Source organism: Rhinolophus ferrumequinum, chromosome 28 (genome assembly GCF_004115265.2).
Source record: "Rhinolophus ferrumequinum isolate MPI-CBG mRhiFer1 chromosome 28, mRhiFer1_v1.p, whole genome shotgun sequence".
Lineage (NCBI taxonomy): Eukaryota > Metazoa > Chordata > Mammalia > Chiroptera > Rhinolophidae > Rhinolophus > Rhinolophus ferrumequinum.
The window spans coordinates 677,710-693,935 of NC_046311.1; the positions used below are offsets into that span (position 1 = coordinate 677,710).

General features: G+C 57.7%; 1 protein-coding gene across 1 annotated transcript; it reads right to left on the reverse strand.

Annotated features, from left to right (window-relative positions):
• Positions 1 to 3,295: 3,295 nt before the first annotated feature.
• On the reverse strand, positions 3,296 to 9,414 carry CRABP1 (cellular retinoic acid binding protein 1). The gene is made up of 4 exons (XM_033099986.1): positions 9,240 to 9,414; positions 8,619 to 8,797; positions 6,678 to 6,791; positions 3,296 to 3,593 (listed from the first exon to the last, which is right to left on the reverse strand). The coding sequence occupies exons 1-4, from the start codon at positions 9,307 to 9,309 to the stop codon at positions 3,543 to 3,545; spliced, it is 414 nt and encodes a 137-aa protein (XP_032955877.1). The 5' UTR covers positions 9,310 to 9,414; the 3' UTR covers positions 3,296 to 3,542.
• Between the last annotated feature and the right edge of the window lie 6,812 nt (positions 9,415 to 16,226).

Here is a 16,226-nt window from a genome sequence, read left to right on the forward strand (position 1 = left end):
GCATGAAGGGACACGAAGCTGCCCAGAGCCATGTACGTTGGTGACCAGGATTCATGCTTCTGATCCTGGGCCTTCCTTCTGGCTGCCTTCATTTCTCTTATTTGGTCCTTCTCTTCTCTTCCAAAGTCACAATTCAAATAAACTTCGTGGGGGGGTCATAGAGTTGGAGCTGGGAGAGACCTTTGTAACCATTGGTTCAAAATTAAAATTTCCTGGGCTCCGAACCAAACCTAGATTGTCAGAATCTCTTACTTGTTAAATGAAATTTTGTTGTAAATTACAAAAGTAATACATGCTCATTCTAAATGGATTCCAATACCGAAATAATGACAGGAAAAACAGCCAATTCTCGGAGGTAACGGCTATCAACAGCTTGGTGCCTGTCCTCTAGGGTTTGTTTTTCCTGGACAAAACTAACCATATAGTTTTTATTTTTCCCCATTAAACAAGATCATCACACATTTTTTTAAAAATTAATATAGCTTGGACATCTTTCTATGTCAATATATGTGCCGTCACCTCTGTGACAGCTGCAGAGAATTCCAGGAGGTGCCTGGCCACGGTGACTTAACCATTTCCTGTGGACATTTTGGGTTTTCCCCAGCCATTCATACGCCTAGCCTCTGGCCACATCTGGCCACCACTGCTCTGCACAGGTGGGCAGGTAAGGCTCAGGGAGGGGACGCACGCGGGGCATGGCCACAGAGCGAGGTAGTAGCAAAGCCGGGGCTCACTGCTCTGGTCTCCTGGCATGCCCTTTGCATCAAAGCATACCACCACATTTATTTTATTGTCTTTAGAGAACTGAATGTTTTTCTGAACCTATTCCTGAGAGCAGGGAAGAGAGAAAAAAAATGTTTTTTATTTTGTGTGTTTCTGAGAATTGGATTTTTTCCCCCCAAACTTTCTCAGAGTTTTCACTTTTCATTATGCTCTTTGTAAGAGTTCATGACTCAATATGTTTTTCCTAAACATTGTTTCTGAAGCCAACTTTTTTTATGCTAGAATCCCGAAATCCCACTTGCCCTGAGTATGACTATTCTGAGAGACCTTGGTCAAATTCCACTTTAGAGACCCCAAACCCCTCCCCTTCACTCACTATAATTGATGAGTTTCCTCCCTTGTGGAAACCAATGGAATTGTAAAATTGTGACTGTCATCTATTTTTTTATTAAGTAAATTTCTCCAAGTTCTGTAGGAAACTTTCCCAGAAAGATAAATTACCCACTTGTAACATGTAACGTGTAATGCTTGCAGAATCCTTGTGAGGATTGGCTCTTTGCCCAAGAATTATGCTTAATATTCTTCCCAAAGGATGGAACATTAAGCCCATCTCCCGTGAGGTGAGAGGTTTGATTGGAAGTGACTGTTGCCCATCAAGTCACATCCTCTTTAAAGCAGTTGCCCTGCGAGCTTGGTGCTGAGCTGCAGACAAGTTTCCAAGTTACCGCCTCTACCTCCATCCCCTGCCACAAAAGGGGCTGGTTAGAAACTGCTCAGATTTCTAAGTGACAAGGAAGAGATGTCATTCTCAGATAGCTGACCAGAGTGTTGGTAACATTTGAATGTTATGTAGCATTGCTTTGGGCAAAAGAGAGGGAACAAAGGGCTACAGTGCAACTTTGGTGTGTGAGCTGCCTCTTGGGTTCTATCTTAGCATCAAAAGTAGACCCCTCTCCTGGCCCCTAGAATGTAAATACCATTGCCTCCGAAAACGACTGGGCTCCTTGGAGAAATGTCTGGCTTCTGCCCGGAGCCGCAAGTGTACAACATGAGCCTGGAGCATCATGTGCCAAATGGCGAGGAAGTTCTCAAAGACGACAGGGGCTCTCAGAAGACACAGGGCCGCTCTGAAGAGGCCCCCAGCGGTCAAAGACGGGCGCCTTCTAACATCCATAGGGTAATAACTGCAATGTGGTGAAGCACATCAAATACGGCTCCATCCGCAAATTCATAGTGACGTTCAAAAAAGAAAAACACTGAAAATAAACAAAAGCCCACAAAAATGCATTGTTCCTTTGTGAAGGGTGCCAGGAGAACCAGTTCATTACTTTAAAAACTCGTAAATACAGGGCAAGAATCAAAGATGTATTCCGCCTTCCGTATATACACTGTACCTCAGGCTGCCCACCTGGTGGATGAGGGGAGATATCTCCGAAGTCCCCCATGATTCAAGTGGGGCTCTGGGCTGCGGAGGTGTGAGAAGTCAGGTAAACGTGTCCTCCCTCCTTTCAGGTGCTGGTGCCTGGGCCTGAGGTGTCTGCCCCATCAGTGAGGCACTGAGGGTCACCTCCTGGCCCCAACACTGCTGGTCAGCCGACTCCGGCTTTGCCAAGAACACATGGGCATGGGATGACCAGGGCAGATGCCCAAGCAGGTAGGCAACCTGAATGGGGCAGGGGCAGTGGTGGGGGCCGTGGGGAAGCTGAGGGTAGTTGTGTTTAAACGGGGGACCCTACCAGGCCAGTTGTTGCTCTGAGGGAATATAGGCCCAGGGTTGCCAGATTCCCCAAGTTTTCTGTTAAAGAAACCCAGATTTTTCATGTGAAATCTGTTTTTCAAGAGTAAAAGTTGGCAACTGCAGGGTGTCCGCTTGCATGTTTAGACGCGTTCGCTGCCTGGCTGTGTCCTGGGAAGGTGGCTCTTGTGGGCAGCACCCTTCCCCCCGCCCCCACTCTCTTGCCGTCTAGATTCCCCCGGGGTTTGGCCGATGGGCAGAATAGGTAGATTAGAGACTGAAAGGTGGCAGGTCAGGGTCCTTCACCCCTAGTTCGAAGCCAAGCCGGACAGCCCCCCATCCACCCACCCACATACACGTCCACGGGGCCGTGTTTCGGTGGTGGCTGTGTGTCTGTGCTGCCACAGCTCCCACGGGGAGGTCCCTCTCCCAGGCTGCAGCGCCTGTGGGCTGGTGACCCTGTCTTCAGGCCTGGGGGCTGACGGCTCTGCGGCGGCTAGTCCGAGTGCCTCCCACCCTTTGTTGCCTCTCGTCCTCCATCCAGTCCATGGAATGGTCCCTTCATTCTGAGCACTCCCCAGTTACGCCTGTGAACGTGCCCTCCCTTTCCTACTGGGAACCAATATGCCAACTAATTTCATTGAAAAGCAACACACTGAGGTTCAGACACACCTGGAGCTGCAGCCTGGACCCAGATGGAGAGAGCCCCGCTGGCCAGCTCCGCTGGGGCGCCAAGCATGGCACCTGGCAGTAAGCAGAGGCTGGACGCATGGCCCAGGCCGGCACAGTGCGCGGGACAGGACGGCAGGCACACAGAGACTGGAGTGGAAGCAAGAGGCAGGGCAAAGAAGGGAGACGCCTGAGACGTCCAGCCAGTTTAATGACGAGTGAAAGCGAGCAGGTGCCAAGGCCTGCAGCGCCGGCCTGGGGCGGGGGAGGCACTACAGCACGGGCGGGGCGTGGGGAAAGAAGCGGGATCACCTAATGTCGGCACGGGGGCGGGTCGTCCACTGGCAGCCTGGACCTGTGACGTTCCTGGGGGGACATGCATCACACCCCCGGAGCAGGAGCAGGCCGGCTGCCTTCACTCCCGAACATAAATTCTAGTGCAGACCACGTCATCGGCGCCGAATGTCTGCAGAAAAGAAGGAAACCCAATCAGGGCAGATGCCTGTACAAATGTTTAAAGCATATCGCTAATAAGGCCACTTACTGGCCTATTAAAAACGCTTTGAAACAGACATTCAATTTCCTGTGCCATGTGCTCATGCTAAGTGCTAAGGGTTTCCTTTCTTTTTTCCTCCCTTAAGCTCCATATTGGCAACCAGGGTATAGAATTATGTTATACGCAGTTTTCCTTCTGGAATCTGTGAATGCTGACATAAGAAATGCAAGTTTCCTGGCTTTGCTTTTGAAATTAAACTGAAAGGGAGAATGTCGTATTGGCCATTTGTGAAGCGGTTTTTGTTTCTTTTCAAATGACTTCAAGAGAGCAAGGGGTGGGGCAGCTGGAGCCCTGGGTTCCAGCACTGACCAGCCAGATGGAATCGTTTCAGAGGGGTGCAGAGGCTTTTCAGGGAGCAGCTGTCCAGCCTGGAGACCGTCTGAGATGCTGGAGAAGTAACACTCAGGCTACCCATAAGCTAGAAAACCAGTCTCAGCTACAAAGCCGCAATGGGTGAGCAGGGGCTCGGCTCCCCTCCTGACAGTTTGTGGCTGGGTGGGGGGGCAGGGAAGGGCAGGGTAGAATTGAACAGGATGATCCCAAAGGCTCTTTGCAGCTGAAATCTGCGGCTCTTTGTTTATTTGCTGTGGGGAGGACATGAACCATTCCACAGATGGAGGAAGACGGATTTCTTCTGGCCCGTGAAAGGGTATTGCCCGTAAATAAGCTGTCTCCACTCTCCCCAGACCAGCAGTTCTCCACAGCCCTGCTCCCCGTGCTCTCAGGGAAAGCAAGATGCATGTTAAAAAGCAAACCCAAAAAGCAAGCAGTCCTGTCTGTGGGCCTGCCGTGGGTGTTCGTGTGCAGGCGGACACTTCCCCGCAGAGGGTCCCTGTCTTTCAGATTCTCAGAGGGTAAGGGCCCTGGGCTGAGCTTGGAGGTATCTGGCTCTTCTGATCCTTGCTGCGTCCCTCAGGGGCTCATGGGATGCTGTCAGAGAATGTGAGCTAGGACGCCGTCCCAGGGAACACGAAGTCATTCGTGCTCACCCCTGCTGCCCTTCTAAGGAGGCACAGTTGTACCTGCTTTGTTCTCCTGTCTATTTTCTCTGCATGAGTGAGGAAAGCATGCGGTCTGTGTACCGGGGGGCGGGCGTTTCCACCGACATTCACCCCTCAGACGTCCGGACCGCTCAGAACCATGTCAGTTTTCCCAAACTCTCCGAGCTCTACAGCCGGGGAGTGTCAACTGGAATGCCATCGTTGGAGACTGGCCTCTTACCTGCCCTGTAGTGACATCTCACCCAGGCCAACAAATGACTTCAGGACACAAGGAGAAACTGCCATGTTTCCAACCACATTTAGAATGTCCTTCTCAGCCAGCAAACTATGCTGGGAGGCTCCGGAAAGAAACTGTAGAATGTTCCAGAGTGGTTGGAGGGCAGATACTCAGTTTTTCAAAAGAAGGCAACTTACAGCCTGAGGGCAATATACTGTTGGCACTGGGACAGCTTATTTTACCGTCACTAGAATTAATTTGCCTCTTGTCACGTGGAGCCGGCATCTCCCTATGTGTGGATTCCTGACGATAACCCTTGAAACACAAGCCCGCGTCAGACGCCAGATGCCCAGAGCCAGAGCTCCCTTTGCGGCCCGTGTGCTCGGCCGCGCCAGGGGAGTGGCCCTCCCCTGGAAATGGTCGTCGTGGCGGAGCTGGGCCGGGCTGTGGCTGCCCCACACTGCAGAGCTTGATAAAGTCCCACGTTCTCACAGAGCAAACTCAGCCATAATCAAGAACTCTAAAACCTCCTCTCTCTTTGCTCGCTGTGGTACCAGCGAACCATATATGCATTTTGCCCCTAAATGTCCATGTCGCAGCCTCAACTTGCTCCCCAACCCCGTCAGGCGTTCCCGCCTTGGAAACAACACTCTGCAGGTCACCAGCAAAGCCGGTCCTTTCTGTCCGAGAGGAGAAGCACGTGAAGACACTCGGCTACAGGCACAGGCAGCTCAGCCTAGGGTCTTCCTGCAGCATCCGCGTGTTGTTTCCGGGCTGAGAGGGACCTCAGGGAGCAGACTTCAGCCCAGCCCCTCATCTTATAGCTGGGGAAGGGAAGGCCATGCCAGGTCACACGCGAGTCGTGCCTGGTGCACCCACCGTCTCCCATCCCAGCATTTCAAGGTGACATTGCAGGGATGGGGCAGGCAGGCAGTCCACGAGGGGAGATGATACAACACGCCTGATGACACAAAGGGTTTCGTTTCCTGGTTACCCAGGACAGCTTTTCCCTCTTCTAGGCGGGGGAGAAGGGGGCTGCAGGGAAAGCATGGTCGGCTCTGAACACAGAGGAAGGGTGACATGGGGTGTCCTGCCCTCCCCGTCTTCCTTTGCTCCCACACCTACAGTAAAGGGAGAAGAGGTGTCTGGTAAACTACAGGGGGTTCCAACTTGGCCTCTCCAGGTAAATGTTGTGTGGCCAGGGCTGTTCAGAATGTTTTAATCTGAATATTTTTAAGGGAGAGCCCACCGTCCCCGTTCTGAAGGCCACACCTCCATGTTGCGTCACACTCAGACACTTCCCAAATTAGCACAACTGGCCCGGCTTCCAAAGGCCAATGGAATTCCTAAGTGCAGAGGTAGAAATGCTCTCTAGGGCTCCCAGTGCTGATGTGCTAGAATTGCTGAAATCTTTCCCAGGCAGCAAAATGGGAAGGGAGGGAGCAAAATGAACCCTGGGACCTCACGGAGCGCAAGCATCCCAAGCCGGGAGGGGAGGCTGGCTGAGAACAAGTCAGCAAGTTAGTGCAGGGACAATGGGTCGGTCTGGATGGTGGCAGCTGTGCAGCCTGCCTCTCACCCCTCCTCTGCCCTTGGAGCCACTGCTGTCTCCTGCCCACCAACGAGCAGCGATGTCCTCTGACCTAAGCTGTCATCGCGGGTTTTCTGCTCACATTTTAACCCAGGGCAGTGTCCCTCTCCAAATGGGCGAGGGAGGACGACATTTGTGTGGCCCACTGCGAGCGTCATCTAGGGAACGGGGTCCAGGGCCCTCACCAGGATGAGCTCGTCGTTGGCCAGCTCCCGGGTCCAGTAGGTTTTGGGGCCGTCCCCCTCGAGGAGAGTTTGTGTGCAGTGGATCTTGTTCTCGTTCTCCCAAGTGGGTAAACTCTGTCGGCGGGAAAACCATGGGTTACGACCTTGGCAGCGGGCACAGACACAACAGCCCCGAGGAAACAATGTATGTGCCCTGTCAGCGCGCCCAGAGCCTCTCCGCTGCGCCCTATGGCGTCCACATTCAGAGGGCTGGTCACGGATTACATGGGCATCGATACACCTGGTGTTACACGCCCGCACACACACTCAGCGAAGCACCGTGCATCTGCAGGAATAAAGCTGAGAGCGTGCAGATTCGTGCACGGCACAGTGGACCACCCCTCAAGCAACTGGGTTTTCGTGGCAAGAAGCTTCACATCAGAGCCACGAGATTTCACTGCGGCTAAAAGTAACCACATCCTCGTCAGGTCAGGAGCTCTGCTCCGTGCGTGGGTTTGGGGATAACGCCTTCCCTTCTGTTTGCACTGATCGGCCCACTCTGATAAACCTGGGGGTCCGGTTCTGAGAGTAAAAACCGCCACTTTCCAGGTTACACCCCGCTAGAAAGTTTCTAAAAACCAAACCATCCAATCTGAAGGGCCTTCATGCTGTTGGAGGTGGGAGGCAAAGGAGGCATTCCCAGTGTCCACAGGACGCAGAGCTGCAGGGGGTGGGGGCGCTGGGGACCCAGGAGGACGTGCCTCCTCACTTAACTCGCGGGTGGGTCATCAAGCAGGGCGGGGACGGAGCCCCACTCTCTGAGCCGTCCTGCGAGCCTTGGGTGTTTGATCAGAATTGCCGCCCCGCAGCAGCCACCATGGGATGTCCCCAGACTGAGCCCTGCCCGTTGCCAGGCTTCCCCCTGGGCCTCCCAGCCCTGCCTTCTAACGCTGCTGCTGTCTGCTCCTGTGTGTTAACAGTCAGTGTTGTCATAGGGGCTCCATCCTGCCAGCTCCAAGCACAGCCATCACTTTCAGGGGCCCAAATCCTGCTGTGAGGGCCCGCGGGTTCCCGGGGGCTGCGTCACTGTGTCTCGTCCCAAGCCCCCTGCTCAGAGATCGCACTCTGTGCATCACACAGCCCCCACCGGGGAAAGGTGAAAACAGTTTCTCACTCTGGAATGTTGCTAGCTTTTGATTTTTTAAACATGGGCGGAAGCGAAAGAGACATTTTGTCACTTTTTAAATAGGCGGTAGCAGCAGCGATTGTTCTTCCATCTGTCCTCAAAACACACCAGTAACCAGCCCTGCAATTCCAATCCAGAGAGAGCAACCAAATGCTAACGTGCCCATCTGAAAAAGGAGGGCACAGCTCCCTGCTTCAGTCCCCGCCTTCACCCTGGGCTGAGATACGGAGAAATACAAAACTCTTGCCCTTGAGGACTCAGAGAGAGCACCTCGTTCATTTCGCGGCCGGAATCTGCCTTGCTTTTTGAAAAGATCCCGCCTTGCCCATAAGGAACCCGGCTGAAGGCGAGCGGGAGGGCGGGAGAGGTGCGGGGGCCCTCTAGACTGCTGAAACTGCACCCACAGCGTCCTCAGGAGCCCAGGGACCAGGGGCGGGACACCAGAGCTGCCGATCTACCTGCGACAGGAAACGTGGCGGCTCTGCCACCTCCTGCGCCCGCGCCGCCCGCGCCCGGGTCACCGCAAAGCGCTGCAGAAGCCCCGCCAGGAACGCGGCGCGGCAGTTAGCACCTGGGGAGGCGGCTTAGGGAGGGGGTTGGGGGGTAAGAGGCAGGACTTTCTCCCGAGCCCAGGGCACCCAGTTGCACAAATCTCTGCAAACCGCCGGTGCACACACCCTGCCAGGAAAGCGCGCCACAGGCTGCACGGGGGGGAAACGGGTGCGCGTGGCTGCGCGGTTCGGGGCGGGGCGCGCGCTGCCCGGCTTGGGGCTCACCCTGCACTTGCGTCCGTCCACGGTCTCCTCCTCAAAGCCTTCTCCGACCTTGAAGTTGATCTCGGTGGTGCGCACAGTGGTGGATGTCTTGATGTAGAACTGGTCCCCGTCCTGGCGGATCTCCACGTGCGGCTTGGACGCAGCCGCCACGGCCACCTTCCGCAGCATGGCGTTCACACCTGCCGGGAAGCACGCGCGCGCCCTGCTCTGGTCCCAGGGCTGGGGGCACCTCCCACGCCTTCTGACCGCAGGTAGGGGCCTCCAAACCGAGCCGCTCCTCCCCCTGCCCTCGCCCCGATTTTCCAGATAAGAAACTCAGAAAGGGTGCGTGGCTTTCTCCGAGAAACCCAGTGAATTCGTGGCAGGGGCCGGTCTCACACTGAGTCCTCAAATGTAAAGTCCCTGACCCTCCCCGGACCCCAGCAATCTCTCCTCGCGATGACCCAGCCCGAGATAAAGGCGGAGCCGTCGGGGAAAGCGCCCAGCGTCCGGCCAACGTGCGCCGGACTCGCGGGTCGCGCGCGGGCTCGGCTCGCCGCTCCTAGGTGGGGTGCGCCTCGGAATGCGCCGCGATCTGTCTCCCCCGTCCCCATGGCCCACCCGCTACGGCCCGGGGCTTACCCAGGGCCTTCAGGAGCTCGTCGAAGTTCTCGCTGCTGCGCATCTTCCAGGTGCCGGCGAAGTTAGGCATGCTGGCGGCGGTGGCGGCGGGGACGGCGGCGGGAAGGTGGCGGGCGCACTCGGAGCTGCACAGCCGAGACTGCGCTCTGTGCCCAGCGCGCGCCCCGAGTCACCGAGAAAGCGCCCCCCACCCGGCGCGCTCCAGCCCCGCCCCCGGCCCCGCCTCCTTGGCCCCTGCCCGGCGGGAGCCCAGCCCCTGTGCCCCTACTGCGCGCTCGCCATCCGGGTCTCCAGGGTGCAGACCAGGCACCGCGCTCCTCCAGTTGGGGGTGGGGGTGCTTCTGCCACCCCCCAGGCCACCCTTCTTAAAGTGGATGGTGGGAGAGGGTTAGAGGAAACAAGATTGGTCCTGAGGGGTAATTGTGGAAGCTGGGCGGTGGGGATTTGGAGACGCATTATACCATTGTCTCGACTTCTGTGATGTTTGAGAATATCCAAAATATAAAGTAAAAATGGGTAGTGGGGCCCCCAGGGAATGGGAGCCGCGCTCTCTCACTCCCAGCGGGCCCTGTCTGCTCCCAGTGGGGGATCCCACCCTACCTCTGACGCCTGCGCAGAACCGATGGGAGCGAGAAGTGGGAAAGCCCCATCCCCCCACACCCTCCTGGCCGTCTCTGCAGGAACCCAGCATCGCGAGACTGTGGGTGCCCCTCGTTGGCAGGGCAGAGGAAGGAGCAGCTTGTGCCAAGGCAGAGCTGTGTGTTTGGGGGCACCACGCGTCTTAGTGTGGCTGGAGCGCATCCTCTGAAGAGGGTGAGACAGGAGGTGACCGGAAGTCACCCGCTAAGCGCACAGGGGTGTGAAGGCACCTAGAAGGGTTTTAAGCAGAGGTGAGCCCTCGTCCCATGGCATTTTAGGAGCCCTAGGTCCGATGGTAAAGTTGGCACTGCTTCAGCGTGGAGAGTGGGCAGGAGGGGCAAACAATGCCAGGGGCACAGGGAGGGGTCGTTGCCCTGCGTTGGCAATCCTGGTGCTCTTGGTAGTGGAGGCGGGAAGGCGACGGGTTCGAGCACCTAGTTCCCCAACGCTTGAACCAGGCATCATAGCAACCTGGGCAAGTGTTCTCTAAATTCAGACTCCCCGGCCCTAACCCCGGAGATTCCCAGTCTAAGTCAGGGGTAGGGCCCGGGAAGCTGTTTTGCAAGCTTTCCAGATGATTCTCCTCGTGCAGCCAGGTTGGCCCTACAATATTCCATGATGGGCTGTAGCGGCAGGGGAGGAGGACGAGGGAGCAAGAGGCCAGTTTGACTCCGGGTTTCTGGCTTCGTAGGTGTGGCGTAAATGAAGGGGCTTGAGGCCTGGACGTCCTGCGAGGTTGAAGGAAGAGTGTAGGTGGGTTGGCACCGGGGAGGCCGGCAGGAAGGCGGGCATGCTGAGAGATGAAGGCCCTCGAGCTCAGGATGAGGAGGAAGCGCATGTGCATTATGAATCTTCGAGGGGGGTTTGGTGGGCAGCTTTCCCGATTGTGAGTCTGTGTCTGGTGTATCCTGCAGGACCCACGGTGCTCATTTCCACTGAAAGGCGGTGGGAGCCGTGGACCACTTCTAAGGAAAACAGTGATTTGGTCAGATTGCACTTTCTACAGATCCCGCTGGTGGCCTGGGTGGAGGGTGCATTGCAGGGCACGAGAGCTGCACTTGGTAGCGTCAGTAGGGCAGGTGCCCGACTGGATCTTGGCGCGGAAGCAGAAGGAGGTACTGTGCTGGGTCTCTAGCTTAGAGGTGGCCGGGAAGGTGAGCCCACCAGTCCCTAGGTGCTGGGAAGTTTGACGGGAGGGACGCTGGATCCCGTAGGTTTGAGCTTCACAGGGACATACGCATGCAGCCGTTCAGAGTGCGAAATTCGGTGAGACAAGGAGCGAGCAGTCTAGGAGGCTCGAGGATGAGGGGAGTCGGTTTGCCCTCGTCTGGGGCTCCGGGGAGTAGAGACAGCACCTGGAATGGGATGGAAATGTGGGCATATGGACCGCATTTGAATTGGGGGTACCTCAGGTCTCAGAGTGGAGCTCTGCTGGGGCGGCGGGGGGCCTAGTGACGGGCTTAGAGTTCCAAATGGAATTGTGGTGACCCATGGTCAGGGAGGTTGGCAGTGCCCTGCCTGGGTGGCCAAGAAGGGGAGTCACAGCCTGCCCCTTGGGCTGGCACTGGCAGGCAGGCAGGCAAAGGTGGCCTCTTGGCTGGACGCAGCTACACACCGTCACTCAGTTCTCCGCCTGTGGTTCTAGCACATTCCCAGGGTGCCCTGTGTGTGTGTTACACTCCCACACATGTGCTTACGGTCAAGGTTCCCGTTGGGTCTGGGCTGGAACATAAGATCCATGAGTAGATTCACTCGCTCAAGTTTTTTGGAGGGAATTCCCTGGGCCACGCATGGGGTTCAGCAGTGAAGGGACGTGGCCCCGAAACTCACAGGCTGCACCAGCTCGTTTGGGACTCTGCGCGGGTGCTGTGAAGGAGAGGCGCTGCGGGAGCCCAGGGCAAGGCCCTTAACTTTTGGGGTGTCTGAACTTCCCCCGGAAGGTGATGTCAAGCTTACGCAGGGCTCTGGATGGAGATTGGGACCTCAGCAGGCAAAGAGGGAGGGCCTTCTGGGCAGGAAACAAGCGCAGAGGACTGCAGCCCAGCAGGCCCTGAGCCCCCGACAGCTCCAGGACGCAGGACGGGGCAGCTTTGCAAGGAGCTCCCTGTAGAAGGGGCTCCCCTCAGCGTCAGGTACCTCCCCTGAGGACCGGGATGCTGGAGTCCAGGCCAGAGCGGCTGGCATCCGCTGACTGCAGTTGTCTATGGGATGGGCAATTTCTGGTTACCCCCCACTCCCATGCGGATTTCTCAGAGGTGGGAGCTGGGTCTGGGCCCTCTCTCCAAGACCCCTTTGTTCTCTGGCTGGCAGCTCCCGCCTTGCCTTGCAGATCCCATGCTGCCAGCCCCTCCCAGGCCACTGACCTGCTTCCCCTCCGTCCCCCTGTCGGGGGCATTTCTGCTGAGGTTTGCTGCTTCTGCCTGGAGGCACGCCAGGGCCTCAGCCTCCCAGGGCCTGCTGGCCTGGCCCCATGCCCTTAGGCAGGCCGAATTCATGTGGGAAGAATGGAGGTCAGAGTTCAGTCCCCAAAGCTGGGGACTCTGAAGAGGGTCCCAGTGGGGGTCTTCAGGACACAGTAGTGGGGGCTGGGGCCACTGTGCTGGGACCATCTGGGAGTCAGCAGCACAGGACAAAGAAGACCTGGCGTCCTGGGGAAGACGAGGCATGGGGCCCACGGGCCCTACGGGAGGGCTTCTAGGTTAATGCGACGGAAGGAGCACTGGACTGGGAGTCAGAGGGCCGGCCGCGCAGGGCCCTGTATCGGGCTCCCCTCAGTGGCAGGTCCCCTCGAGGCAGTCCCATGGTAGGACGCGTGCAAGTAGCTGACGTTACTGAGCTTGTACTATGCCAGGCCGGCCGTAGTAAGTGCCTCACGAGTGTTCACTCGTCCGTCCGTCCATCCATCCATCCATCCATCCTTTACCACTGCCCTGGGAGTGGCCCTCATGACAGGTGAGGACACAGCCCAAGCTCAGTCAGCTGGTAAAGACAGAACTGGGGGTGGACCCAAGTGGGAACCCCAGATCTTTGTTCTTACCCTCTCTGCTGGGGACCTAGAGGCCCAGAGAGTGGCCCCAGGTCACACCGCAGAGCAGGGTGGAGCCCTCATCCCCTGCCCGTCAGCCCCAGGGTTCCTGGGGTCTCTGACCACCTGGGTGCTAAGAGGACAATTCCGCTGAAAAGCAGGACCGGAGAAAGGGGTGTGGCAGGTCCTCGTCTGTGGACGGGGCCAGTCCTGGGTCACCAGCTGCCCGGGGGTTTCCAGAATGTGGGGCTCTGGTGAAATGGAAACGTCCTGGACACACGGGGACAACGGGCTCCCTGTTTCCAGGGTGGTGTGTTTGGATATGCGTGCTCCGTGATGGTGCTTCGTGTGTACGTGTCCTCCGTCTTCTCGTACGAGTCTGCAGACTATGCCCTCGGTGTGCGTGTCTGAGCCCGACTGCATCCATCTGTGCCCGTCTCCATCTCTGCATGTGCATCTGCACGCTCGGGCTCTTTTCCAGTGTCTGAGCCTCGCTGCCCGTGGCCTGTGTCAGGCAGGTGTTGTCTGTGTGGCCCTGGCCAGTCACGTGTGGCCCTGCGTGGGCTGCTTGCCAAGCTGGCCCTGCTGGCTCAGCCGCCCGCCCCTCTCACCACCGCCCACTTGTGCACGTCCTCAGTCCCGCACCTCCACCCCCAGGCCTCCAGGCCGGAACCTTCACGGGCCCTGTCCGTCCTTCGGTCAGTGCCACCTCCAGGCCCCGCTGTGACCGCGCTCCCTCGGCGCTCCAGGTGCCGGCACACGTGTCCTCCCCGTCCCAGCTCTTCACTCGTCACCCTCCGTCCTGTGTGCGTTCTTTCTGTCTCTCCCCCACACTCCACGCCTCTGCGCCACTTGCCACCAACCCCTGTTCTCGAAGCCTCACCTCAACCTCCCCTGCTCTGTGAATCCTTCCCGGTCTCCCGGGCGGAGTCGAGCATCTCGTCCTCGGTCCCCACAGCCCTGGGTGGGTTTCACCATAGATGGTCGGAGCGGAGGACCGAGAGGAAACTCACCATTCGTCATGCAGCCCTCTCGCCCCCGCCACCCCTGTCAGGCACTAGGCTAGGCCCGGTGCACTGTCGTTTAATTCTCACAACCATCCTGTGAGGTAGGTATCCTCATGGCTGCCTCTCAGATTGGGGCACTGAAGCTCAGAGAGGCTGAGGCGCTGGCTCAAGGCCACACAGCTAGGAGGTAGTGCTGCTTCCATCCACCAGGCCGCCTGGTTGCTACTTTTGTGAGGTCTGGTGTGTTCGTCCGCCTGCACCACCAGCCTGTGGGCCTCCTGCAGGCCGAGAGCACCTCCAGTTTGTCTCCATATCCCCAGTGCTCAGCCTGGGCCCGGGCACCTAGCAGACACTGCACGATGGTGTCCTGAATGATGCCTGCTCTTGAAAATGACAACCTCAGCTTTCATTAGTCTGATTTATACAAGTGCTGGGATCCTCTAGGTGCAAGGCTGGGGAACGGGCGGCTATAATTTATCAGAAAACAGGCAACTGCTCCAGCTTCCTTTTCAGTGCGAAAGGAGAAGGTAAATTGATGGCCGACAGCCCTGCACCGGGAAAGCGCGTCTTGCCAACAGTGCAGAGCGTGTGATGGGGGCCCTCCAACCGACCGTCCCCCACGTGGGCCCATCCACCTGCTGCCTGGAGCTGGCCACGGGGGTCAGCTGCCTCTCATCGATCGCCTGCTCAGGATGCCAAATGGTGCCTTTGAAAGTCCATAAAGAAAGAGACACCACTGGTGCCTGATCAATCACCTCTCGCCGCCCTGCGTGGCGCGTGCGCGTGCAGCACAATGCCCGCCGGTCACGGCACTCACCGCCACTGCGGGATTAATGGGCTTCAGACGAGCATGCCACCTCCTCGCCCTCTTCCCCAGCAGCCCGGCTCCCTGCGGCCCCTCTAATCCAGGTTGACGGATGTGGGGCGTGGGGGTGTATCGGAGCCCCTGGGCTCCCTCTGGGCGGTGAGCAGGACAGCTGCTCAGCCTCCCAGATGTCCAGGGGAAGCCCTTGCCTTCTCCCCAGCAGTGAGGCAGCTGGGTGAGCCTTGGGAGCCCCACCTGAGGGCCCGGTCTCAGGCCTCCACCGGCAGGGTGGTCAGACCACGTGCCCGGCTCAGCAGGCCTAGGAGCAATGGGGTGCTGGCTGCTTCTCCCCCACTGGCAAGCTCAGTGCCAGTCCCTCCCGGGCTGTGAGTGATGAGCGTTTGTGGCCCTTGGTGGTGATTGCATTAATGCTGGTAACTTGAAAATTAATCATCCTAATAAGACCGGCGCCGCATTCCGGCAGCACTGCACTTCCTGCTGTGCTGCGATCTCCCCCACTCTTCACGGCTCCTGGAGGCCCTGCAGGACGCGAATATTAAATTAACGTCCCTCTCCTGCTCACTGGAGTGTTTGTAAATATGATTCATGGGCGTATTGTTGCCTCAGCTGAGCGCTCCAGGCCCCCTGCGCCTGCCAGCATCTCTTGGGCACAGCCAGCCGCCTGGCAGCTGACCCCCTCCGAGTCCCCAGAGCCGTCTGCACCCCAGTGACCCGGTAGGACTCAGCATCATCCTGGGGGCCCCTGAGCCTGGACAGCCCCCCTTCCCTTCCACAAAGCCAGGGTGGAAATCAGAGGCCACACTTTACATCGTGTTTGGACTGCAGTTGGTTAATGGGCCTTTGAGGAGCGCCCCCCAGGAGCAGGGGCCTGACTCAGGCCAGTGGTTCTGGGGAGCAGGGAAAGACCCCCTCAAAGGCATGACTCCACCCCAGCCCCCACTTAGTCTGTTGGTGTGTCCCGCTGTCCCCATGGTGGAGAGAAGCAAAAACGGGGTCCCAGGAGATTTTGTGGGGAAGCACCTGGCTTTGTGAGGTGAGGGAGGCACTCAGGATGGGGTTCCCACCTTCACCCAAACTAGAGGTGCTTCTGGGCCTCACACCTGAGAGGAGGAGGCCTTTACCTGCCTCCCGCCCTCCTTGAAAAGCCGGCATTACTGAGTCTGCCTTTGGCTTGTTCCTGACGAAGCTGATGCCTCTGGCCTGGGTGCCTCAGAGACGGGGAGACCGCATCTTACGAGGGGAGGTGGGGTGTTCCCTGTCACTGTCATTTTGGGGGGCACAAATGAAGGACAGCAGTGGGAGGCCAGACCCAGCGGTCATTAGAGCCATCTGCCCCCAGCCCACAAGGGGGATGGGACTCGCTAACTCATTAACGACGACCTGACCTATCCATCCCCCCGACAGCTGACATGGCTGTCTTGGGGGCATCGCCCTCCATGTGGGGGTGGGGGCAGGGTTGTCAGGTGGGTGAGGGAAATTTTGTCATTGTT